General features: G+C 41.0%; 3 protein-coding genes across 3 annotated transcripts; all 3 read left to right on the top strand.

Annotated features, from left to right (window-relative positions):
• The first annotated feature begins 1,072 nt into the window (after positions 1-1,072).
• fbxl18 (F-box and leucine-rich repeat protein 18) lies at positions 1,073-6,346 on the top strand. Its single transcript, XM_069666311.1, has 7 exons — positions 1,073-1,210; positions 2,209-2,406; positions 2,526-2,875; positions 3,740-3,875; positions 3,960-5,038; positions 5,502-5,720; positions 5,814-6,346. Exons 1-7 carry the CDS (start codon positions 1,154-1,156, stop codon positions 5,968-5,970), a joined length of 2,196 nt encoding a protein of 731 aa, XP_069522412.1. The 5' UTR covers positions 1,073-1,153; the 3' UTR covers positions 5,971-6,346.
• A 1,212-nt stretch (positions 6,347-7,558) lies between these two features.
• Positions 7,559-12,085, top strand: ptcd1 (pentatricopeptide repeat domain 1). The gene is made up of 8 exons (XM_069666123.1): positions 7,559-8,160; positions 8,246-8,386; positions 8,498-8,716; positions 8,799-8,900; positions 9,714-10,388; positions 10,879-10,995; positions 11,217-11,399; positions 11,660-12,085. Exons 1-8 carry the CDS (start codon positions 7,675-7,677, stop codon positions 11,903-11,905), a joined length of 2,169 nt encoding a protein of 722 aa, XP_069522224.1. The 5' UTR covers positions 7,559-7,674; the 3' UTR covers positions 11,906-12,085.
• A 1,252-nt stretch (positions 12,086-13,337) lies between these two features.
• Positions 13,338-23,967, top strand: LOC138595024 (uncharacterized). The gene is made up of 20 exons (XM_069666343.1): positions 13,338-13,401; positions 13,891-14,038; positions 14,127-14,235; positions 14,321-14,414; positions 14,697-14,847; positions 14,954-15,071; positions 15,273-15,398; positions 16,582-16,644; positions 16,747-16,869; positions 16,956-17,111; positions 17,847-17,900; positions 18,693-18,919; positions 18,999-19,078; positions 20,619-20,708; positions 20,809-20,886; positions 20,971-21,075; positions 21,275-21,374; positions 22,307-22,367; positions 23,443-23,495; positions 23,611-23,967. The coding sequence occupies exons 2-19, from the start codon at positions 13,900-13,902 to the stop codon at positions 23,462-23,464; spliced, it is 1,896 nt and encodes a 631-aa protein (XP_069522444.1). The 5' UTR covers positions 13,338-13,401; positions 13,891-13,899; the 3' UTR covers positions 23,465-23,495; positions 23,611-23,967.
• The last annotated feature ends 1,234 nt before the right edge of the window (positions 23,968-25,201 follow it).

The raw sequence follows: 25,201 nt of genomic DNA, 5'->3' as shown, positions 1-25,201 counted from the left end.
GGATCAAACCTCCGACCTTCCGATTGAAAGACGACCGACTCTACCACTGTGCCACAGCCGCCCCATTTTAGTAAGGCTTGTCAAATTAAAATTTCTTAAGCTACATTAGATTTTTCTTCTGACATTTTTAAAACGTGTCTTTATTTTTTAAGAACATTGACTGCCCAGTTTGCCAGACTTTAAATCAGCCTAACCAGCCAAGAATTTACCGGGAAAAAAATCAATTTATAGGAAGAAAAACAAACAAATATAGGGATATATGTGTGTGTTCTGTATCTCTATATATAGATATGTAAATGTATATTATGATTAATGGAAAACATTACCTGGTAATGTAAAGTAGTGTCTATGAACATTATGTGCAGCATGGATTTTTATTGAACAAGCAGACAAAATGTGTACGTTAAGAACTTTGTCAATGTCAAGTGGGTGATTTATATTATAATATACACAATTTATAATTTGAACCGTTGCTGTTTAAGTGTTATATATTGTATATACTGCACCGCACCCTGCTGCAGGAGTGGTCTGAGAAGTTTTTGCTGTTTATTTTCCAGTAATCATCACAGGTGGATAACTGAATGAATAATTGAAATGAATATTTGATAAAAGCCGAGCTTTTAAAAAAAAGCCCTCATCCTCCTCACATCGAACCATTCTTTGCTTTTGGTTATTTCTTATGTCCCCACAAATAGGCTAATAACTCATTTTTAAAACCAATAAAAGTAATGTAAAATAATACAAACATTGTATATGGTTCCCTGCTGACGTGTGATATGCTAGTTTATTAGATTTTACGTACAAATTAGTTTAAACAAATAATGCACGCATTTTTACAAAACCAAAAAAAAGGCCATAGACCTGTACTCTTAAAATGAGCTTGGTTAAAATTTAATTTGGCTGGGTAAATAAACCAAAAACGGTGGGGGTTTTTCATATGTAATGCAAACAGAATATTGAATTTATGTGAAAGAAAGCGGATTACCGACAGGAAGTGTGTCCGTCGGCGATAGACTTCCGTCAATGTGCAGCAGCAAAAGTAATCCGCCCTGTCAACGGGTGGATGGTCAGCCGGTTGCGGTTCGGTGTAGAGTGGGTTCATGGAAACATGAAGCGCCGGCTGACTGTATGATCATTTAAAATCCTGCGGATAATGAGTTGTAGAACCTTGGGAGAGATTTCAGAGGACATGGATCGACAAATTGTACAGGTGGGTTGACCGACTAACTGTGACCACTCATTAATAGTTTTTTAAGTCTATGCTTGTTAACGGTAACGCCATCGAGACCTAGCTAATGTTAACGCTAGGTTAGTTTATACCAGACTGCAGTAAAATTTCGCTTAACTTTTAAAACCTGGTGTAGTTAATACACAGAAGGTGTGGCAGAGTGACGTTTGTTTTGCTGCCTCTTTTATTTCAAACGTTATACTGAAATTAACTTGCTATTAAGAAAAAATACTGATGTATAACATCAATAACTGGACACAGGTAGTCACAGTTTAGCTGGTAGCAATACTGATATTTGGCACATTGCTTCAGTGTCCTACGTCGGGATTCAAAATCTTGAAACATTCATATTTTTTACTTTAGACATGGACTTAAGTATTTTACCGACTCATTTGTTTGTTTCCATTAAATACCTCTTCAAATATGACGTTGATTCATAATTTAGTTTCTCCTCGAATGAAAGTAAGCAATATAATTCAATACTGTTATATTTACATCATGGTCATTTAATTTACCTGAAAATCATTTCAGAAAAAGTTTGCACCCCCAATATCCAGCAAATGATTTTCTGATCCAGCAAATGCTGAGAAATATGTAACATTCATGATGCAAATATTCAGTAATGTCATAGAGCAGCTTTGCTTATTGATTTGCAGCACTGCCTACAGTGTTCTTAACCAGCCGGTTACCTCACTATGACATGGCAAAACCTCTGACTGTGCCCACACTTATGTCATCTGTCAATATAAAGTATATTACATCCAAGCTATAATCAATGTCTCAACAACAGCTTCTTTCTCTGTGTTGAACCTCAATTACAAAATACCAAGAATCAATATTTGCTTCAAGACACAAAGAAAAGACTTGTTGAATCTTTGTTATTTTTTCCAAATATGTACTGAATACGAAGATAATTAATTATCTTTCAATTACAAATATAATAAACAGCCAACAATGACACTGTTTGCTGACTGTCTCAGGCTGTAGGTGACGAGGACACCATGTCTTCAACCTCGGTGGGAATGTCCGATTTGTCCGATGAGATTCTGCTGTGCATCCTCCGCCATGTTCCAGTGTGTGACCTGCTGTTTAACGTGGCAAACGTCTGCCACAAGTTGCACATACTCTGCCATGACAAGACTTTGCTAGCGAAGGTCAGCCTGTCGGAGGATTATCTGGTAAGCTGTAATGATAACTTTTAATCAGAGATTTTCTGTTTTTGAAATGTTTTTGAGCAATACAGAGGTATAATTGTTTAACAAGTGGAAACATTTGATGTTCTTTTTATTTCCTCCAGGCTGACGACCTGTTGGTCCGTTACATATTGAAGCAGCTAGCCAATCACGTGCAGTCTCTCAGCCTGAATGGTTGTTACTGGCTGTCTGGCTCGACAATGGAGCTTCTTGCTCGCTGCAGAGGAGTGACGCACCTCGATGTCACTGGCTGTCGCATTACGTCCCTCCGTCTCTCCCGTCTACTCTCCTCCTTCTCTCTCCTCAGATCACTTGCTTTTGATGTGATGCCAGGCTTCAACTCAGCTCAGCTCAGTTCAGAGGCGGTGGATTCTCTGAGCCGCCTGTCGGAGCTCAGACAGACTCTGTTGACTCCAAGTTACGGTGTGGTGCCGTGCTGCGCCCAACTTCGCAAGTGAGAATCTGTCGGATTCTAAAATTTCACAAGAGACCTCATGTCAAGAGTCCATGACTTTAGAATCATTCCCTATTTGGCACAGCTTGTACTATATTTAATTTCATCCACTTTTTTGGGTGATTACTTGCTGTAACATTTATGCACCATGTAATGTCCATAGAAATTCCACATTTAAGAATGGAGCACAACAAAGAAGGATCTTGCAAAACCTTAAATAAGACTTTAAGTCTCCAGGCATGCTTGTAGTTTTGTTTGACATTGTGATGTAGGGAGGTAAATGCTAACACATTTTATATTAGCGTGTTAGCATGCCAACATTTGCTTACTAGCACAAATAACAGCTTAGGATCATGGGAGTGTCAAATATTATCCAATGATTACAATTCATCCTGAGGGAAGCAAGAACATGTGTACCAAATTGAATGCCAGTCAATCCAGTTTCACAAGACAAGCTTGTGGTGGTACAGGACAGAAAGTCATTTGGATCGACCCTGTGGGAACCACAACTATCCGTAAAAATGTTTGTCAATGCATCTTATAGATGTCAAGACACTTCACAGGCTAAGTGAAACTTCTAACCTGCTGCTGTTGAAAGGGATTGCCAAAGTAGTGTTATCCCCTGTGGAACATGAGTATATTTTATGGCAATCCATCAAATAGCAGTTTAGGTTTCAGTCAAGGGCTCTACTTTTCTCTTTAAAGCAAACTGTTACTATTTCATGATACCAACCCAGAAAACCGAAACCTTAATACAGTTGGTCTATTGATTGAGTTTAGCAACACTACATTAATTTCTCATGATAGGGTATGTTAATATTTCACTGCTTCAGTGTTGAATGTGTGTTTGTCTCTACACTGCAGGCTGATGCTGCAGTTTGACATCCCCGATGTGACCAGAGAGGGTGTTAGTGTTTGCTGTCAGCTGATGGTGGGTCAGAGCAGCGTGCCACATTACCAGCAGCTGGAGGAGTTCACAGCCAGGCTGGCTCCAGGAGAGGTGACTTTGTAATTTGTTTCTACATATTTGTAATATACACTGTCGTACTGTGCAGTTTGTTATTATGTGTGTTGATGTCTTCAGGTAAACCAGACGTTGCTGCTGCTCTACCTGGCTGTGTTCAGCGTTCACGTTCCAAAGCGTCTCAGAGTTTTCCTCGTGTCTATTCCTGGTCCGAACCCGGCTCACTGGCCTGCTGCTCCCTCGCTGGCCCAGAGTTTGGGTCAGCACGGTGACCTGGAGGCCCTGCAGCTCCCTCGGTCATGGCTGGATTCCTTTTCCCTGAAGCGAGCCCTGGAGGGAAACAGTCCTAAGCACCTCAGCTTCAGCCGCTGCCCGGCGCTGTGGCCTCAGGTGTTCCAGTCTCTACTGGAGGGAGGAGTCCGAGATGCCACACAGCTGACCAGCCTGAACCTCAGCGGGATCAATCAGGTCCTTTACTCAGAGTGCAGGAGTGCTGACGATCAGCTGGTTCCTGGGACAATGAGTCGGCTGGCAGCCGGCTGTTCAAACATTAAACACCTGAACCTGATGCACACACACTACCATCATGAAAGCTCACCTGGGCTTGCTGGGGAAACACACCTGTGTGCTAGTTTAGCCAAATTCAGACACCTGCACTCTCTCACTCTGCCTGTGTGCGCTCTGTCAGACGGTTTGAACTCACATCAGATCTCCATAAACAACATGTCTCCCTCTGCGTTGTTCCTGGGGTTAAAGAAGACTCCTCGTGTCGGGCTGCAGAACTTCAAACCTGACTCAGAGTCTTCTCTCTCAGGCGATAGCACCTCAGGGCTCACTCAGCTCTTAGCTGGCTGCTCTGTTTTAAAGACCTTAGAGCTCATTGGTCCAGGTTTTGTCTCTGCACTGCCTCGACTCGAGCCCTGCTCCCGTGCCAGTGTGGAGCCTCGCGGTATGTGTGCATGGGCACGAGGGGTCGGTGATTCACACTTGGCGGCACTGGAGGCTTTGCCCCGGTTGAGACGCCTGACTCTGGCTGGGCTTCCTGGGGTTCTTAGGGGGACAGGGCTGGTACAGATGACCAGGCAGTGCAAAGACCTACGGGTATTATCTCTTGCCAACATTGGATCACTAAAAACCATGAACTACACCTCTGCCTTGCTGGAAACACTGAAACAGTGCACACAGCTACAGGAACTCAGGTGAGAGGACGTCTTTGTGTACCCTTCATTTACTGTAATACTCACACTAAATGTCAGACACATAGTTGTTATGTTTAGCATTATATGCCCCTTTAGTTAACAGATTTTCCCGTCCATATCAAAGCATTCATTATTGATCATTTATGGCTACTTAAATTAATAATTTAACATGACAATACTTTCTTCCCAGCAGGATGTTAAGCAGATAAAGAACCACTAAAAGCTTATCTGACTTTGTAAAAACAATCTCTCAATTGTTTTTTATTGTAAATAGCTTAAATATGTTTTTAAATTTTTTTATGAATTGTTATTAATCTGGTTCTATCAGTTTTGAATCAGAAAGTTGTACTTCGTAGTTTGATGTAGTGTTTTCTGTTGTTGATAAAAGGTTGTTCACAATAATTTCACGTCTGTGCTCAGCTTGATGTCATAAATTGAAGTGTGTGTTTCTCTGTGTGTTCAGGTTAGAGCAGCCCTACCTGAATGCCAACGCGTCGTTCTTTGAGGCTCTGTCTTGTTGCTCCCGTCTGCAGCGTCTCTGCCTCATCTCACGCAGTGGCACATTTGACCCCTCGGCCACAGAAAGCTTCATGGAGCGATGCTGCCATGTCATCATGTGCCACATGTTTATGGGCGGCACCTTGGTGGCTTGTCGCACGCTGCAGAAAGTTCTGCTTGACAAGTCAGTAATTGTGAATGTGTGAGGAAAAACTGTACTTCAAACATTAAATAGCAAAAGAAATCTTAATCTTCTTTTGTTTTTTGTTTCTGTTAGATTTTCAGTTGAGCGCTCGGCCCTGAGTATCGTCATCTATCCATTACAGCATGAAGACCTGCCGTCAGTCATCAGGGATATCCCACTAACTCTGCTGGACCGGATAACTTTGTTCCAGAGTCATGTGGCCCAACCACCACATTTATCACCATTGTGACATCACCAAAAAGCTCTACTGTGATTGGTGCTCAACTGTTGAGGTGCTCATTTTTTCAGCAGGAAAAAAAATTCTCAAATTAAGACACTCATTTTAATTTACAAAAGTGATTTTTGGATTGTGTACTTTGTTACATCAACAACCTTTTCAGGCTGCTTGACATAATCAACTGTGATTGTTTACATTTATATGACAGATTAATTATGATTTTAAAGGGAATTGTATTTGAATGTTCCAGGACATTTCACATTTGGTGCCATTTCAGGACCTCAAGTGTAGCATCTCAGTCAACAATCATTTCTGTTACTATACCACTCCACCACTTACAAAATAAGTGCCAAAAATATAAATCAATGGATGTATTTGTTCATAAACCTTGTACAGAGGAACTGAATAAAATTACATTGAAATAAACTCCTTGTAAATCGTTTTTAATTCTTGTCTGTGTACCATTTTTCTGTTCATAAAACATTGTCTTTTTTAATAATAGTAACCTACTGTTGGTGGCAGCGCTAAATCATTATAGTTCTGTAAAAATAAGCTTAAAAGAAAATTTTTGAATTTGCCAATTTTTCTGGGAGACTGATAAAATAATGAATTCAAGTCATGTCTGTGAATTTGAAAGTTGAAGCAGTAGCTAAAGATCTTATCTTAGCTTGAGTTTAGCAATAATCTGGGACATAACTCCAACTTTCGATGTGTTCCTGTGTGAAAAGTTAGTTGTACAGCATGTTTTAAGTTGTTATCAGCAATAAAGTGACACAAATGACAAAAATATATGTAGAACTCAACAAATGAAGAAGCTAGATATGTTCATAGATCCATGTCCAAACTCGAGCAAATAAGTCATTTGCATGATTCTCTTATTTATTGGCTGATGTTTTAACAAGTAGAACAAATAACTTTAATTGGGAACCAGGATTTAAAAGTCCAATTCTTAAACTGAAATTTGAAATCACCTTCTGGGACAGGTTGACATTGTTATAGGGCTTTTCTTACTTGATAATAATGTATAATAAATTTGCACCCTGATATTTAGTGGCTGATCTTATTTATTAATGCTAGGGTTCAGGTTACCTTTTCATTCAGGTGCATTTTCAGATCTTACTTGCATGTCAACATTGAGTAACTGTAACTTTATGAGTGCACATTTATCAAATAAAAGCAGCCCAATAATTGCTGAATATTATAATTGTTTAATCAGTTGGATTATATTAGACCAATGCCGATTAACAGGAAATGTTTTTTCAGATCATTTCACCCCAGCAAGAAACACAAATGTCATTTTTGTGACCAGCTGAGGGCAGTGGTGTAGAGAAGTGACGTCTGAAGAAGAAACGGTACAGGCAGGCATGCCTAATCGATCCCCGATCGAGTCGGTCAGACTGGGACAGAATATCTAGAATAAATTAAGCTTTTTCGACAATTTAAGTAAATTAGTGATAAAATCATAGGCAATTTCAATCAATTATTGTTTTTGTTATCCGCTTTCATTGATCAAAGCGATGGACAAGGTGCTGTCCAATTATTGTTCGTTTTCTATTCTTCAGGTCTTGGCTAGTTTGTGTCATTGAAGCATCGTGGAGTGCATCATGTCAGGAGCTACGAAGTGATCCAGTGTTATTTGGATTAACCGTGTGGTTTAGAGCCAAAAGAAGAAAATGGTAATGTATAAAAGTAGTTAGCTACATAACATTTTTAAATATGTTGATGTCAGTCGCCTCTTCGTGTGTGCGAAACGGGAGGAGAGTCTCAGTCCCTGTAGCTAAGTTGTCCCTCTTGTCAACGGCTAAAAACTCCCCAAGAAACTTTAATCTGACAGGGGTACAATATCTGTCAATACACCGGTCATCCTGCCTGCCTACACCGGCTGTCTGGCCGCTGGCAAACGGACTATCTGCCAGATCTTTGTCCCTATCAGTCGCTTGCTATGGGGGTTCGGACACTCTGGTTGACCCCTTGGTCCCATCCGAGAGCGACCCATCAGACCGAGGGAACTTCGGCTCCCTTTCCGCCGACATGTCCTCCAAGAGGTCGTTCAGGAAAAGCAACCCAGACATCCGAGATCTGCGGCACCAAGAAGGGGATGACGAGGAGGAAGACCCGGGGAGACCTCACAGGAGGCCGGGGAGGATAAACACACCGTACTGGTACTTTTTACAGTGCAAGAAGCTGATCAATGAGAAAAAGGTTGGTCCATTTATGCTGCAGTCTCTGTCTTCTTGCTTTCCCCATCTCTTTTTTTGTATCAACCCACTGTGTCATCCTCTCTCAGCTGCAGGAGGCTCTGGATGTGTTCAGCAGAGACATGCTGCTGGGAGAGAGGCTACAGCCGGAGGAGTTCAACTACACCATCCTGATAGGAGGCTTTGGACGAGCTGGACAGCTCAAGAAGGCCTTCAAGCTCTACAACGATGTAGTGATGCTTTGTTTATGCAATGTTATCATGTAAACATGTCCCCATAGCATTGTCATTAACATGCAAAAAATACAGATGTGTGTAAACAAATGTGTGTGTTTGTTCCAGATGAAGAAGCGGGGTCTAGAAGCTTCAGATGCTACCTACACCGCGCTGTTCAATGCCTGCGCTGAGTCACCATCCAAACAAGCCGGCCTCCAGCAAGCATTAAAGTTGGAGCAAGAACTCCGGCGCAAAAACTATCCTCTCAGCACCATCACATACCACGCACTTCTCAAGACACACGCCATCACCAACCACCTTCAGGCTTGTATTCACACGATCAGGGTAAGACGAGCTCGACGCCTGTTTGTAGGATCGTTGGCCGACTGAATTGTGTTTCTACATGAATTTTTGTTTTCTTTTGCAGGAGATGCTGCAGAACGGCCATGTGGTAACTCAGGAGACGTTTCACTACCTGCTGATGGGCTGTTTGAAGGACAAAGAAACAGGGTTCAGACAGGCTTTGCAGGTACATGCATGATGAAGAGGCATCCTACAAATATTTCTTATAGTAAAGATCTTGTTACACTGAGATTTTTGGGCTCTGGTTCCTGAGAAAGACAAAGCTGAAATCTTTGGTCATCATCAATGCGTTCTGCCTGATATTGGATTTTAAAATTCTGGTGACAATAAAACGCCTGTTGATGGTAATTTGAAAAAAAGATGAGGATGAAAACTTTAGTATAAATGCCTTCGTTTGAGGTGCATACTAAAAACTTTGATCTTCTATTACACTGTGCGTCGACTCCACTGACTGTCCAAAGTGGGCTGCTTCAGAAATCTGTCAGTGTCTGAATTTTATTACCAAAATCCCCTCATGTAAAATCAGTTGGCAAAGAAAAGTCTGATATCCATGGTTAACTGTCCTCTTTGACCTCAAAAAACTATTTTTGTTAAGTTGGCACTGAGTTCAAGATTCCTCTGGACTATATAAAAGCAGCTTGTAGTTCCTAAATCGCACTCGTAAAGGAAGACAAAGAAGTTTATAGAATGGTATTGTCAAATTAAACTGTGTCAGTAAAATTTCTACATAAGTTATTGATATAAATTGTGAATACAATAGGACCCAGTATGGACCCTTGTGGGACACCGTTTAGAGTGTGTAACACAATAGCACTCATCAGTAAAAAAACAGAAAACCTTTTGCATGTAAGCTGTAAATAAATACTTGTATTTAAACATAAAATATAGATACTTAAGCGTATAGATATTTTTTACACCCCTGTCTGTGAGAGTTACCTCACAGACTGAAGGTGCCTCACCTCTTTGTTTCTTGTTTCAGGTTTGGCGGCAGATGCTGAGGTCAGGGCTTCATCCAGACTCAAAAAACTATACCTTACTCCTGCGAACTGCAAGAGATTGTGGGATTGGCGATCCTGCCCTGGCAACTGCCGTCCTGTTGAGCCCTGGCAGGAAGTACGAGAGGGAAGGTGTGTCACATGTAAAATCTGACCCTGGACGGAAGGACCTGATAGACATTGATCTTCTGGAGAGGCAGTTGTTTACCCAAGCGGATCCACCCAGTAAAAGTCAGCATGACAGAAAAGACAGCGAAGAAGAGAAGTTCTGCATCAATCAAGAATCGACCCAGTTGGTACCAGTCAGACAAACCGTCTCACTTCCTGTTTGCTCAGCAGCTGATTTTTCAGCCCCAAACCTGCTGGACCTTTTTGAGGGTAAGATGAGCGGCCTGGTCTCCCTCGGCACTGTGGATGGAGCATCAGATCGGCTCGCCCTCATCGGGGGAGCTGAAGGTTTCCTGGAAAAGATGGCGGCTAACAGGCTCAATCCAGACCTCAGAACTCTGACCCTGCTGGCCGACACGATGGAGCCTGGCTACCAGTCTCTGCAGACGCTGCTGAAGGTTGCGAAGCAGCACAAAGTGAAGCTGGATGTTGCGTTTTTTAACTCTGCGATACGGAGAGCAGCCAGAGCTGGGGACCTGGAGGGGGCAAAGGTAAACACTCAGACTCTCTCTCAACCAAACCACAGTTACAATCTCTGATCAGAATCTGCAATTATATTATCTGACATGTGCTTATATAAACACTTTTTTACAGAACATATTATACAAATGGTAGTGTCATCATGTAGTCAAGCAGAGTGCTATGACTCCACGGTTTAAAACAGTCTGAGCACTGTCTGTAGCACAAGTAGCAGAGCATTGCAGCTGAGCAGACACTGGTCCACACTAGGATTTGTTGACAATGTATAATAATGCCAAATATTCTTTAATAAAGTTAGAAAGTTAATTGTTAAGGAAGCAGCCTTCTGAGTACCTTTTGTATAGTGATTTAAGTGCAAAATCAGCGGACAGTCCAAAAGTGAAAAGGTCTATTTTCATTCCAGATGATAAATTAATTGTATCTGTTGCCAGATCAGCAATTGATTAAGCTTTTTCTTAAAGGTTGTGTTTGTATTTTTGATGCACTTCTTTCTCTTTCCAGTCTGTGTTGAGTGTCATGCGACAGCGCAACGTAAATGTGGACGTGCAGACGTTTGGGAGCCTGGCATTGGGCTGTGAGCGACAGAAGGACGGTCTGCAGCTGCTGAAAGACATGGAGGTGATGGAACAAGAATCCTGATATATTTGTGTAATCGATGACGCACAATCTTCCAAGATTCTGTCACAGCTTCTTTTTCTCGTTTACAATTTTCTTGTGTTAATGTTGAAAGTTCTCTGATATCTACAGGAATCTTTCTGGGAGTAGCAGTATGACTAGTGACAAACCTGTATTATGACTTAATAGTGTGTCCTATTTTTATGTTACACATGTTTTTGCAGGAGGCGGGTCTGAAGCCTAACGTCCAGGTGTTCTCTGCTCTAATTGGTCGAGCAACTCGAAGACTGGATTACATCTACCTTAAAACACTCCTCAAAAGCATGAGCAGCATGAAGGTGTGGCCTAATGAGGTCATCATCAAACAGCTGGAGTTCGCCTCACAATATCCACCCTACTATGACAGGGTAGGCTACTGGTTTCACCTTTTGTGTTACAAATAGTCAGTTCACATCTGGGCGTCAAGCAATTATTTTCTGTGTGGAAATATGTTTCAAATGACTGATTAATTTCTCTTTATACTAAAAGCTAAGAAAACATAAAGAACATTTGAAAACAGTTAGCGTGTCTGTCAGCTTAGTTAAAACATTCATATTTTGTTTCCTCTCCTGCTCCCCTCTTTTTTTTCTCGCTCCCCTTTCCTGCTCTTTCTATCCATCCATCCCAGTACAAGTCCCGAAACAACTACCTGCTCCAAATCGACGGTTTCCGTGGGTTCTACCAGCACTGGCTGAGATACATGCCTGCTCAGAGCGCTGAGGACAAGCAGGCAGAGCTGCAGGCGGAGACGGACGCTGATGTGCTGAAAACAGAAGCTGCAGACGGACTGACGGAGAACCACAGAAACCAGAAAGCAGCAGCGAGGAGATTTAATTCTCGTAAGAAGGACAGGACGGACAGCGCTGCTCTGTAACAGCAGTCCTGAAAATATCTCTCATTCTTCTCCTTCACCCTCTGTGGGTCTGTTTGTATTGAGCTGTGTTACCCCTGATGGACTTATGGTCAAAATAGTAGCTCATGGACCCTCTGTCAAATGTTTTGCTCAAAATACAGATGTTTTTCTAATTTATATTACAATTATAATCAAATAAAAGATTAAAAAAAAAGTTTCTGAATATATTACAAATCATCTTGGTACTTTTTTGCATTTTATTTTGAAATGTTTAAAACAAAGCTAACTTGCTGAATGAACTGCGTGACTTTCACTGGCTGTCTGCAATGAGTGTTGTAGTGCAAAATCGCATTGTCTTGTGAGTCTGTGTTTAACCTTTCCATTAAGTTACTTGAGAGTTAAAACAAGATATTTAGAAGAGAGGCAGGAAGATTTTAGCTAACATTTTAGTGAACATACAAAATCCCAAACTCCAGTGTTCACTCTGCTTAGTACGAAGATGTGTTTTGGTACTATCACTAATCACTAGGGGTGTGCATCCCTTTCAAGACGATCCAATACGCATCAAACAAGTTCTTCACATTTACTTCAAATGTTCATTTTCCAAAAAAAAAAAATTAAACTTATGTAAGGGCTCTGCTCACCTTCAAAAAGATTTATGTTATTGTAGACTATAGAATCCCAAATACGCATACACACAAAATATGTGGTAGTCGTATATATCTTATATGTGGGAAATTTGGGCGTTGCAGCAGCACAAAGACAAAATAGCAATTAAGTAAATACAGTATAAAAATGAGAAAAGATAAAAATAAAATAAGAGTTCTGTACAGCTGTTATACAAGGAGGAGTAAGTGACAAGTTAAAGTGACAGGTATGAGATAAAGTGGCATGGTATGCTAATAGCAGCAATATTTTAGCAGGTTGAGATAAGACAATATGACATGAGGTATAAGGTATATGATATGGTACAATATAAGGTGCAGCAAAAAAGTGGTAATAAATACAGAGTGGTATACATAACGAAGTATGGTTTGGAATACAAAGTGAGTACTAAAAAAGTAATATAAAGGTATAATTGCACAAGTGTAGTATATAGTAGTATGATATATATACAGAATTGCATGTAATATACTGCTGTATGGTACAGTCTGGTGCAGTATGTATAGTATAATATCAATATATACATAGAATATAGAATTATTTCTGTTGTTTGAATTGTTTGTTACACCCAAAATATTTCCGTGTACGTCATTTTATTTTAGGACCTAACATTTTAAAAATTATGAAAACAATACTAATTCATGCTGAACATATTTCCCCCCACCTTAGGCAAGCTGTTTTTCCTCACAATATTTTCAAGTCCAGTAGGTGGCGGTAAAACGTCTTTAAGTCAGTTTGCTAACCGCCCGAACAGCCAACAAAGAAGAAAGGGACATCACATCCGGTACAAGTGAGATTTGAGTGTGTCGTGCGCCAAAAACAAGTAATTTATTTTGTCTAAAAGGTCAACAAAGGTAAGAAAAGTGACAGTCACTTTTTCAATTACAACAGTTTAAACGTGCTTCAACATGGTAACATTCCTATATTTTGTATATTAAAGCAGGACCACTTTTAATGTTGACACGAACTGCGACTTTTTCACTCTAGTTTCACTAACTTTCCCTAACTGCCTCTTGGGAAGCTAACGTTGACTTGATTCTTTGAAATAATATATTTTTGCCAGTGCTGTTTGGAAAAGTTAACGCCACATGATAACGCAGATTTGTGTTACAAAGAACCTTTAAAGTTTATTATACATTTCTGTTGCTACATTACCTGAACCCGGTCTTTTTTCATAAAGTCTATGGTTTCCACCCAATGTCCTTACAAACCAGCGAAAGCCTTGCAAGATTCATTGATCAATAAACATGAAGAGAAAATGTGACGACCTCACTTTAAGACTAGACTTTCAACTTAGTAGAGTAAACATCTGTGAGTTTATGAGTGCCATTTCTTTCTCTTAGGCATTGCTGATGTGTACAGCGGCAGACAAAGGAGAAATAATCATCCTCAGTGATGATGATGATGATGATGAAGAAGACTGTGGAAATGACATATCATGCAGTGAGCCCTCAGTTCTTATTGTGGAGGTGGAGGATCTAAAGAAGAGTGGTAACAACTGTATTTACTTTACACACCAACACCCAAGTGTGTGTTAACCTTACAAGTTGTCAACCCACTGCTCTCTTCTCTGTTTCAGACTGTCCTTTAACTCCCAGTGCTCTCGATGAAGACCTGGTTGTTACCTTCTCCCGCCGTGCAGAGGTGCTGCCTCATGCGCGCTACGACTGTCCCATACACCCATTCACGTGAGCTAGTAGCTAAGTTACACACTTTGAGACATACTGATAGATGTATTTTGATTATAACATTTATCTTTTGTGTTCTCCTCAGTGCTACTGATTGTGAGGTTGGTGCTCCTGTGGATAAAAACAAGCTCTTTTGTGATCAGTGCTTCTGTTATATCTGCGACAAGCTGGCTTCATCGGTACGTATTGATGTACTCTACTTACAGGGCCGTGCTAAAATAAGAAGATTGTAAATAAACTATGCGTTATCCCACATTGTATCAGTCTTAACCAAAAAAAAAATGTTCCACTTTAATTTTTAATGTGTGAACTCTCCAAACTGTGCCGCATTCCTGCCACTGTGCTCAAAACAACACATTTATTTGTAGATTTTAAGATTTATTTTTGCATTTTTCTTACTCGAGGCTAAATTTAAGTTATTGTCCATTATGTGTGTGTGTGTGTGTGTGTGTGTGTGTTAGTGTGTAATGTGGTGTTACAGCGGTGTGTGTCACAGCAACAGCCACAAAAGGAGCGACTTCTGGAACAACCTCAGAAACACGGGGCTGCTGGGAGGACTGAAGAGTTTCAACCTCACTCTATCTGAAATAGACGCCCACCTCCGACATGCAGGTACTTGCTCTCACGGAAACACGTCCACCTCAGACTAAACCAATTATTCTACGACTATAATCACACGTCATTTCACTGCTGCTGGATTTGTCTTCCTCTTGTCTAGATGCGATGCTGCAGAGCTTCAGACAAGAGCTCTCTGTGTGGTTTTCTTCTTTCTTAAAGGGACAGTATGTGGAGGTAAACGGGCCGAATTTGTCCAACCAGCAAGGCCGCATCCACAAGTGAGTGATTGAGCAGACTTAGAGCTGGCATGGCTAAAAATACAATATATTCCACCAAGTAACAAGATGGACTCACAAAAACAAAGAACATTAACAGTGACATTTCCTCAAGTCTGTTCTAACTTTACATTATAGCACAATGCCAGTACCAAACGAACAGTGCAACAACAGTGACAAATATGTATTGATTTATTTTTGCAGTTACACACAAGTATATGAGTTTGTTTCATCGTTCCTGAACAAGGCAGACAAACAGGACGGCAGAGCTGCAGCCATCATGAGTCTGGGAGCTGCTGAGGACTTTATTCGACATTTTCAAGTCTCAGGGTAAACACTCACTCACACACACACACAGACACAGACACACACAAACAAACTAAAGACGCTTATTATCATCAAAAGTTGTGGATAGTATCTGGTATCTGGTGTTCTTATTTTTTGTACCACCTCAGTGGACGTTAAAAATGAGCTGAGCTGGAAATAGAAAGTGACGCGTTAACACTCAGGACTGCTGATTGGCTGTGATGGGTGCGTAGCAAGTACGAGAGTGAGAGAGAATGTGGAGCAGGGGGAAGGTTTAGCATTCGTCACTTGTCAGCATAGTTGTAAATGTTCTGTGTAGGTTACAGTTTGTCAGCTATTCATGTAGAAAATGTAGCGAAAACTAGGAATAAACAACGCAGCTAAGAGAAGTGGTCTCGTACTGAGACTCTCGCAGACAAAAACAAACCCAGGTCTAAATGCTTTTGATACTTTTTATTAAAGGGCCAGTTCGCCGATTTTCAACCTCAGTCCTATCATGGGGAGCTAAAGCCATTATGGTTGAAAAAATGCACTTTCGCTCAGTGCCTTTGGAGGACGCTATCTGCTTCTTCAATGGGCCCTGGAAAACCTCCTCCAGACTACGTAAAATGCGTCATCTGGTGGAGGCCAGGGAGCTTACTAAACTACACTTCCTCAATCTAGAACGCCCGCCTCTGATGTCTGCAGTGTTTTAGTTGAAAAAAAACACATACCGTAAAATGTAATCATGTGTTCTGTGAGGTGCCTTGAAACGCTGCCTGATCGCCTGTTTTCCCTCCCAGACATTCTGCATTTATAACTGAGTCATTTCTCATTCATAATCGTCAGCTTTGAAACTTAGACTGAAGTCCTGAATTGTTTTTTAGACGATCCACCGGTATGTTCTCGTCCTATTTCGGATCCTGTACCGCTCTGAGCCATTGTCTGCAGCGAAACGGTAGTTCCTTTCAGAGGGAGGGGCGCAATGCACCCTGGGTGTTGTAGGAATGTAGAAGTGGCGAAACCAGGAGCTGTTGGTACAACTTTCTCCACAGCTATGGCGCCAATTTCAAATATTATTGCTTCTGTCGACTACAGAGAACACCAACTTTGACTGACGGGATGATAACCTATAACAGGAGTTCAGCCTAAACAAGTAATAATAAACACTGGCTAAAACACTAAAGGACGCAGCCTCTAAATACCATATTAATATGATTCTCTACAGGACTTTCATCGTACAGTCTCCAGTGGCGAATGCTGCTGAAGCCAAAGTGATCTTACTGCAGAGGTACATGAGCACGCTGCACACACACAGAACCCCTCTCGTGCCCCGACTGTAATGAAGTCATCTGAGTTTTTCTCTTCGTCCTTTTTATGTGTGTTTATCCAGGGTAATATCATCCATCCAGAGACAGATGGTGATGGCTGATTTCCCTCCAGAGTTTTCCCACAAACTGCAGGATTTTTATAAGAGATTCTCCTTTCCTCCTGAGCTGAAGAGCATGAGGAACAGGTGTGTGTGTGTGTTTTATTAAGAGCTTGTTTGTTCTTTAAAGCCCTTTTTAGGATTATAACCTTGTGTGTGTTTGTGTTTTTCAGCCTGAGTGTTCGTCCCTGGGATGACGTCCTGCTGGTGACGGTGCTGAAGGGGCAGAACGTGTCGGGCGTACGCAAAGACAAAGGCAAGAAGGACGTCCTGATCGAACAGATTTCAATAGTTTTACTGAGAACAGAAGCACTACAGCAGCAGCACAGGTAAACAATGAATGCACACACAGTTTCATGCTTATGTTCTTAAAGACACACACTTGCTAGAGTTGTTCCAATACCAGTATCTGTATTAGCCTCTGATACTGCCTGAAAAGATGGAGGACATGACAGCGGCCTAAAAGTGAAGTCAAACCCTCTCTATCGCCCCCTGCTGACTGGCTGCAGTATAGGTCATAAAGCCCGCCTCCTCCATGTTAACAGATGGGACATGAGTCAAACTATAAAATCAAAATACACTTTAAATAAATGTTTCTCAAACATGGTTTCTGTCATTATAGTTAGTTCTTATCATGCTGATTTACATCCAAGTGTTCATTTTCCTGACACGTTTATTTTTAATCAGTTATTTGATGCTGTAAAAAGGATGATTGACAGCTCTGTTGACAAATCAGGCTCCTGCAGCCGATCAGTTCCGGATCAGCAGAGTAGAGGAGGAACGGTGAGAGGAAGCGTAACTAAAACAATCACTACAGTCATTGAAGTTTCCATATGTGTGAACGTCTGCTTCAGACCAACACAAAGAAGCTGTTCTGCTGTTAAACACGAGACGCGTCATCCATCTTTATATACAGTCATTACACTGGTAATGACGAGTACGCCTGTCAAAGCATTGATCCGAAACCATAACTTAATTGGTTTATTATTAGGCTTCAGGTAAATTATCATGTGATGAAAGTGCCCTTTATGAAACCTGTCTGTGTTATTGCTTTTGGTCTGCAGGTACAGAGAATTATGTCGCTACCTTCGAGTCGTCCAGACGGATGATTCTAAACTGTGAGTATTCAAACAACAAATTCTCTACATTAGATATTTATCTTTAGACTAAATAGAAAGTGAGTGCAGGTTTATCCTCCTATTCATTTATTTTCCTCCCAAAGATGCTCCCAGAGATTTTAAAATGTTGTTTTTTGGAGGATTGTTTAGCGAAATTTTGTCACATTTCGGTGATCGAATGGAGTTTTCTTTATGTCGGCATGAATGATGTGTGCTTTTAAAATATATTTTAAAAATAACATGGTTCCTTAAAAAGAAAAACCCTAAATAAGCCCCCTGTTTTTAAAGTCGAGGTGAAATGAAAAAGTCATTTTAATCCTTTAAGATCACATCCCCGGTAATTTTGTGCATCTGTTTGACAATATAGGCAAAAAAAAAACCAGATAATCCATTTCTTCGTATTCTTATATCAAAATCCGATCATTTTTTCTTCCTGTAAAACAAAATATCACACGTGCTTACGTAAGCCAAACAGTAATATCATGACATCCACCTGTCAATCAATCTGCAACATATAGCCGCAGAGCACCAAGAACGCTCGGTCAGTTAGCTAGCTACTGCGCTGTGGAGAACGTCTGTCTCCGCCCACTTCTCAACGATCCAATCATATCCCTCTAATGATATGTCCCGCCTGCACGTCCTGTGTCACTCGGAAATACGTCAGGATACGGAAGCTAGATACTCTCTAAGTGCCGTTTCATCTAAACTTTTTTACAGCTACATCCTTTCAAACTGAATTTTCATGCATGATTGAACTTGTTGGTTGCTTGATTTGTTTTGTCTCTCTGGTAGCCTCCAGCAGGTACAAGACCTCATCCCTTTCTTCACATGTATGGAGGGAGACTTCACGTCTGCTCTGCACAGTTTGTTCCCCTCTGTGAACGCCCCCGCCGCTCGCCTCACTCCGCATCTCTTCCTCTTTTATTTCTGCATCTTCCGAACGGCGACAGCGCCGAAGCTGACCGTCAGCCAGCCGGATCAGCTCTGTTACTCTGATGCAGCGTGGGAGCCGATTAAAGGTCAGACTTTGATCCGTTCTGGACATTTATTTATAACTTCAAACAAGAGAAGAAGTCACACTCTCTCTCCTCTCTGTAGGTGCTGAGCCACTGAAGCGTGATGAGCTGATGAAGTTTGCTCTCAGAGCTCAGAGATGCTGCTCTGCTGTGTTCACTGATGTAAGTCCACAACACTTATCTCTGTTCAGTTTCATAACAAATCAACGGCTCGTTCATTACCCTGCAGACACAGAATTTAGCATAGCATTATGACCACTGACAGGAGAAGCAAGAACATTGTTTGTCTCGTTGTAATGGCCCCTGTCAGTCAGTGGGAAATGTTAGGCAAGTGAACATTCTGTCCTTGAAGTTGATGTGTTGGGAGCTGGAACAATAGGCAAGCTGAAGGAGGTGAGCGACATTGACAAGGGCCAAATAATGTTGGCGACTGGGTCAGAGCACCTCCAAAACTGCAGCTCTTGTGAGGTGTTCCCGGTCTGCAGAGGTCATTACCTACCAGAAGTGAAAACTGGTGAACCAGTGACAAGGTCATGGGCGGCCAAGGCTCAGGGATGCGCGTGGTGAGTGAAGGCTGGCCTGTGTGGTCCGATCCAACAGAAGAGCTCCTGTAGCTCAAACTGCTGAAAAAGTTAGAAAGGTGTCAAAACACACAGTGCATCACAGTTTGTTGCGTATGGGGCCGCATTGCCGCAGACTGGTCAGGATGCTCATGCTGACCCCTGTTCACTGCTGAAAGCGCCTACAATGGACATGTGAGCATCAGAACTGGACCACGGAGCGATGGAAGAAGGTGGCCTGGTCTGATGAATCATCTTTTCTTTTACATCACGTGGATGGCCGGGTGCGTGTGCATCGCTTACCTGGGGAAGACATGGCACCAGGATGCACTATAGGGAAGCGGGTGGAGGCAGTGTAACGCTTTGGGCAATGTTCTGCTGGGAAACCTTGAGTCTTGCCATTCATTTGGATGTTACTTTGACACGTACCACCTACCTAAACATTGTTGCAGACCAAGTGCACCCCTTCATGGAAACTGAATTCCCTCATGGCAGTGGCCTCTTTCAGCAGGATAATGTTCCCTGCCACACTGCAATAATGGTTCAGGAATGGGTTGAGTTCAAGGTGTTGACTCTGCCTTCCCCAGACCTCGATCCAATCGAGCATCTGTTGGATGTGCTGGACAAATGAGTCCGATCCATGGAGGTCCCACCTCGTAACTTGCTGGACTTAAAGGATCTGCTGCTAACGTTTTGGTGCCAGATACCTCAGAACACCTTCAGAGGTCTAGTGAAGTCCATGCCTCGACGGGTCAGGGCTGCAACAAAAGGGGGACCTACACACATTAGACAGGTGGTCATAATGTTATGGCTGATGGGTGTAAATTGTGTGTATCTTTTTATATACATTCGGGCATTGTTTTAGGAAAAAGGTCCTTAAAGGGAGCACTTATGTTTACTTATCATCCTCCAACCTCCAATCCTGATGTTTTATGTGACTTTTAAAGCCTCTCTTGTATCTATAAGGTTTTCTCGGTGTGTTCAGAGTTTTTAGTACATCTCAGAATTCATCTTGATTCTTTTGTTAAAAGTTATGTCCTCACAGAAAAGCACATTGAATAACCTCTGTGTTCATGATTGTGCTGTATTAATAAATGCTCCTGTCTAATATGTGATGTATGTCTGGTACCTTTCTGATCCAGTCCCAGTGTTGGACCAGTTTACTCACATTCGCCAACACAGCTTGTGGTTCACTCACCGCTCTGCCTGCACCAAGCCCACAGTTTCTACAGGTACGTATTTTTGTTTATTGATAGCTGTTTAATTATTTGTCATTTAATTTTTCGTAGTCGTTTTCATTGTTTCATTCTGTTTTTCACGTCTGGGCTCCAGGACGCAAAGGATGTTGTGAATTCAATACTGCTGAACATGCACGGCTCAAACGTGCATATCCCACGGTTCTTTCTGGAGGTACGTATGATATGAAGTACACACGTACACATAAAAACCAATGGATGTTAAGATTATAAAGTGTTAATGTATTTGTGTTTACAGGTGTATCCAGATCAGGCCTTGTTACTGTTGGTAACCGGAGCTTTAGGTTTGAGAATCCTTGACGGTGCTCTGACTCCGGCCCTCCCTGTGCTCAATGCGTTTCAGGTGATCCGTCCCTCATTACCCAAGATGTCACTTCCTGTTGGTAGACGAGCAGCCCATGTTTCTTTCTTTATCCTATACTTTTCTGGTTTAAATAATATAAATGACATCTCACAATAACAGAAAGGTACTTTGTGTTGTGTGTGTTTTTGCAGTCATGAATTTGAAGCAAAGATCTGAAGCGTTCATTTCTGTCCCTCAGGAGAACGTGTGGGCTCTCGCGTGGCTGTGGGACAATATTTCTACAGAGCGCCTCGGCTCGTTCGTACAGGAGGTCACACAAGAGATGAAAAACACAACAGGTGTGTGGGTGTCTTTACTTTTAAATGAATCAGTTAATTTGAGTCTTAAAGGTTTGTTGTTAAACGCTCAGCAACAGGAAAAAGGGGATTTGCAATCTTTGGCGACCTCTAATGGCATAATGGAGGAACTGCAACGACTTGCAAAGCTCATGCTCACTAAAGGCTTCAGTATGCTTTCAAAGATGAGTTTGACACTCGACTGTTAAAACAGAATTAGCCTTGTCTGGTTAAATGTTTCTCTTCAGCTGGTGTCTGTGCTCAAAGATTGTTTTTATGAGAGGACCCTTCACTCTGACTCAAAACTGTACATCAAAAGTATCTTTGTTGTCGGAAAGAATCCAGGAGTGATTCATCCTCTCTCTAGTTGATCACGTATATTAGTCTCAAATCCAACCCAGTATCTGAAAAATACTCAATATCAAAGAAACTGGATTAGGGTCAACAAAACTTGGATAAAATCCCTACTCTCAGACTTTTAATGCCACAATTATGCCTTTTTGAATTAGAGATGACAGTTCAATTTCTTGATTAATTGAAGTGAAGATGAAACTTGACTCAGACACAAACCTAGTTTGTCCTTGTCTCTCTGTGTCTCTCAGATGGGAATAAATACTTACCCTTTCTTCACGCCATTGTACCCACTCTGTCCTCTTCAACAGAGAGCTGGGACCAGTGAGTCATATTTTAATTTATCACTTGCTGCAACAAAAGCACCACAAATCCTTCATGAGCTAGAAAGGATTTAAGTTTGTCTTCCTTTTTTATACGTTTGGTAAAAGTTTATGGATCTGATCTGTTGCCTTGTTTTACATGTCCTCTCCTGATGTGTCGGTGATCAGCACTTACTGTAAGTCACTCTGTCACATGGTGATGCTTCTGTGTGCATCTGGATTGTTGTGGTGATGGCTGAAATCTGTCTTTTCCTCTTGCAGGCAGTCCGGCGGCTGTTAAACTCCTCTCCTCCCAAGTGAAGGTCCTGTCCCAGCCTCAGCCGTAAGTCCCCCAAGAGCTCTAGTCATGCGAGCCTTCCTCTTGGTCTAGTTTTTGGTCTTTATGAAACAACTTAGCTTAGAGTTAGCATTTTTTCACCTCCAGTGCCATCGTCTTGAAGTCATTGTTTTAGGTTAACTGCCTAAAATAAGATCAGCAGTGATCACAAGCTTAAGAGGCTTTCATGTATACAACATAAATATGTCAGTAAGTACACCAGTTGTGAATTTTGAAGCGTCTTAAAAGTGGCTAAAGATGTTAGGTTGTTCTGTTGTATACAACGGGGACGCTTAGTGGTGTTGACATTAAAGTAATGCAACCATGGTGTAATTGGTTTATAGCCTAATAGCAGCTTTTTGCTTCCAGTAATTGCATGCCAAAAATCATAACAGTGTCATGCATTTGTGAAGATTATCTTGCTTAACTTGTTTGCCACAGAGCTTATTTTATGCAATAATCAAACCTCCAATTAAAAATTCCATTTGCTTTTGTCGAGGGAACCATAGAAATGCTAACCTCTGGGTTGGACTGCAAAATTCGTCATAACCTGCAGCACCCTGTAGTATCTCTGTCTGTTTATTGATGGGTAATCTTCCTTTAAAAAGAAAATTTCACCTTAAAGATATAATCTAGAAGATTTCAGTTTTGTTGTCTTTGGTGGCACCTTCTGGCAATAAATGGTAATTGCGGGAGCACACTTCCTATATATCCAGACATCTGTGTCCAGAAAAGCAGCCGCTTAGCTCCGCCTACCCTCTCTGGCAGACCAACCACTGCTGGCTGATGGAAAACGCGTCACTAACTGGGCGCCGCTTGTGATTTTTTTCCACGAAAGTCGCACCAGGCACCCAGGCTGTAATACTGCAAATGCAAAGGCTTTCATCAGTGGGCCATAAGCTCAATCACCATTGTGTTACCTCATTCAGCAATAGATGGTGACTTAACACACATTTATTTAAATGAAAATCTTTGAGATTATATCTTTCAGGTACCCTGCTCCATTAAATGGCCCATTAAGCATCACTTACCTTCAGCTTTCTATTGGTTGAATAGCATTAACTGTTTTTTCTCCTCTTAGGTCTGATCCTCTTTTGCATTAGTAGTGCTATTTGCACAAAAAACAACCAAATGGTAAGTTTTGCATCTCAGATTTGTTAAAAACAAAAACCTTAACATTTTATATAACATGCTAAACAACAGCTGACATGTATTATAATTTTAATTGTCCTTTTTGTTCCTTTTCAAGGTTGTAGCTAAGCCTAATTTCCATGCTGCAGGTCCTGGTAAAAACTGGGTCGAGTACAGCGGAAAGATGGATGAGCAACAGATGAATGTGTTGGAGAAACTTTTTTTTATACAGACGTCATAATTTACCAGGAAGGACCAAGAGTCAGCAGGCTGATGAAGAGACTTCATCATCATTGTTACTCATTTAATAACATTATTAAGACACTTTATCTTGCTTCACTATTACCTGACTATCAGAATTTGTTCTGTACGCTGATCCCATCTAAACTGGATATACAATTATTTCTGCACTGTGGGGTTTTATTTTTATTTTAAATAAATCATGTTTATGTTAATTACTTTAACACTATGTATATTCACTGTAATTCACATTTTTTAGAACTATTTGAATATTTGAAATAATGGTTAATAAACTGAGGTAACTGTTTTATGGAAAATTATATCAGAAGAAAAATAGTGCTCTGGATTTCTACATTACCGCTTTGATTGCGTAAGTAAGAAAACAAATGTAAAACACATTTATTTTATTCAGGCCAAATATACATACACCGAAGTCGGCTCGTATTTGCATCATAACAATTACAAACAGAAAAGCCTTTAGATGCAAATCACATTCATTCATCTATTCACTAAGATATTGTTTCAACCTTGCCTGTATTCAATGAGGCTCAGCTAAAACATACTAATAAAATAGAACCTTATATATCATGCAAGGTACTAAGAAGGCAATTAAAACAGGTTAAACCAGTGTAATTCGGAGTTTATTCAAGGTCAACATTCGATTATCAGCTGAAAGAAGAGATACTTTTTTCACGAGTTGATAATTATTATTTTTTTACTTTAAGGAAAGTTTGTCTATTAGGGAAATTTCCTTGAAGACAAGGAGCAGTAACTTCCTGGATTCACCGCTGGCACTGTCAACATTTCCCAACCGTTTAACGGTCCTGCTTGTAACCCCTCGTAAAACTGCGATTTGTCCTTTCTGGCCACTGTGAGTAAACTGGTCCACGATATTTTTATATAAATCAAACAAATTAGACTTGTTAGTATGTAAACAGATTTGTGTTTCTTATAGCGTTTTACAGACATGCCAGCTGTTTCCTACAGCTTCCAGTGTTTGTGCTAAGCTAAGTTAACTGGTTCTAGCTTGTTACCGTATAAATGTGACACTGGTATTAACTTTTGCTCAAAATGTAAGAAAGAGAGAGAGAGAGTACCAAAACTTTTCCTTCGCTTTTGTGTGGAAAAATAATTATTCTGAATATGCAGCGAAAAGTAAAACCTATTGGGAATTCGCTAATTTGCATTTTTATATACCGAGAGCCGTTACTTCCTGGATTCTTCGCTGGTTGCCTGGAAACGAGTCCAAATCCAAATGGTAATTTTTTTTCTGTTAACGTTGCGGTTTTTGTACTAGCTCGGTATTGTCCTAACTACACAACCACATGTCCTCCTGATACCTTTACACGAGAATTTGTAAAATCAGATTTATTTGAACACTGACAATTGTTTTGCATTTACAATCTGGAGTTCATTGGAATTGGCAATTCAGTTGAACCTGTTCTTTTTTAAAGGAGCAAACACGTTGA

Source organism: Semicossyphus pulcher, unplaced genomic scaffold (assembly GCF_022749685.1).
Source record: "Semicossyphus pulcher isolate SPU_LCO1_2020_fin unplaced genomic scaffold, fSemPul1.0.p SCAF_17, whole genome shotgun sequence".
NCBI lineage: Eukaryota > Metazoa > Chordata > Actinopteri > Labriformes > Labridae > Semicossyphus > Semicossyphus pulcher.
The sequence above is the reverse complement of the archived record's forward strand: the minus strand, read 5'-3'. Positions and strand labels throughout refer to the sequence as shown.

What these genes read in the sequence shown, in the direction of transcription:
- ptcd1 (XM_069666123.1), top strand. Translation starts at nt 7,675, where the DNA reads ATGTTGATGTCAGTCGCCTCTTCGTGTGTGCGAAACGGGAGGAGAGTC. An exon ending in CTTGTATTCACACGATCAGG is followed by an intron (nt 8,717 to 8,798) that starts GTAAGACGAGCT and finishes TTTCTTTTGCAG; the next exon opens with GAGATGCTGCAGAACGGCCA. An exon ending in AGCTGCTGAAAGACATGGAG is followed by an intron (nt 10,996 to 11,216) that starts GTGATGGAACAA and finishes ATGTTTTTGCAG; the next exon opens with GAGGCGGGTCTGAAGCCTAA.
- LOC138595024 (XM_069666343.1), top strand. Translation starts at nt 13,900, where the DNA reads ATGTGTACAGCGGCAGACAAAGGAGAAATAATCATCCTCAGTGATGAT. An exon ending in TGTCCCATACACCCATTCAC is followed by an intron (nt 14,236 to 14,320) that starts GTGAGCTAGTAG and finishes TGTTCTCCTCAG; the next exon opens with TGCTACTGATTGTGAGGTTG. An exon ending in GTCCTGTCCCAGCCTCAGCC is followed by an intron (nt 22,368 to 23,442) that starts GTAAGTCCCCCA and finishes TTCTCCTCTTAG; the next exon opens with GTCTGATCCTCTTTTGCATT.
- fbxl18 (XM_069666311.1), top strand. Translation starts at nt 1,154, where the DNA reads ATGAGTTGTAGAACCTTGGGAGAGATTTCAGAGGACATGGATCGACAA. An exon ending in TGGATCGACAAATTGTACAG is followed by an intron (nt 1,211 to 2,208) that starts GTGGGTTGACCG and finishes TGACTGTCTCAG; the next exon opens with GCTGTAGGTGACGAGGACAC. An exon ending in ACACAGCTACAGGAACTCAG is followed by an intron (nt 5,039 to 5,501) that starts GTGAGAGGACGT and finishes CTGTGTGTTCAG; the next exon opens with GTTAGAGCAGCCCTACCTGA.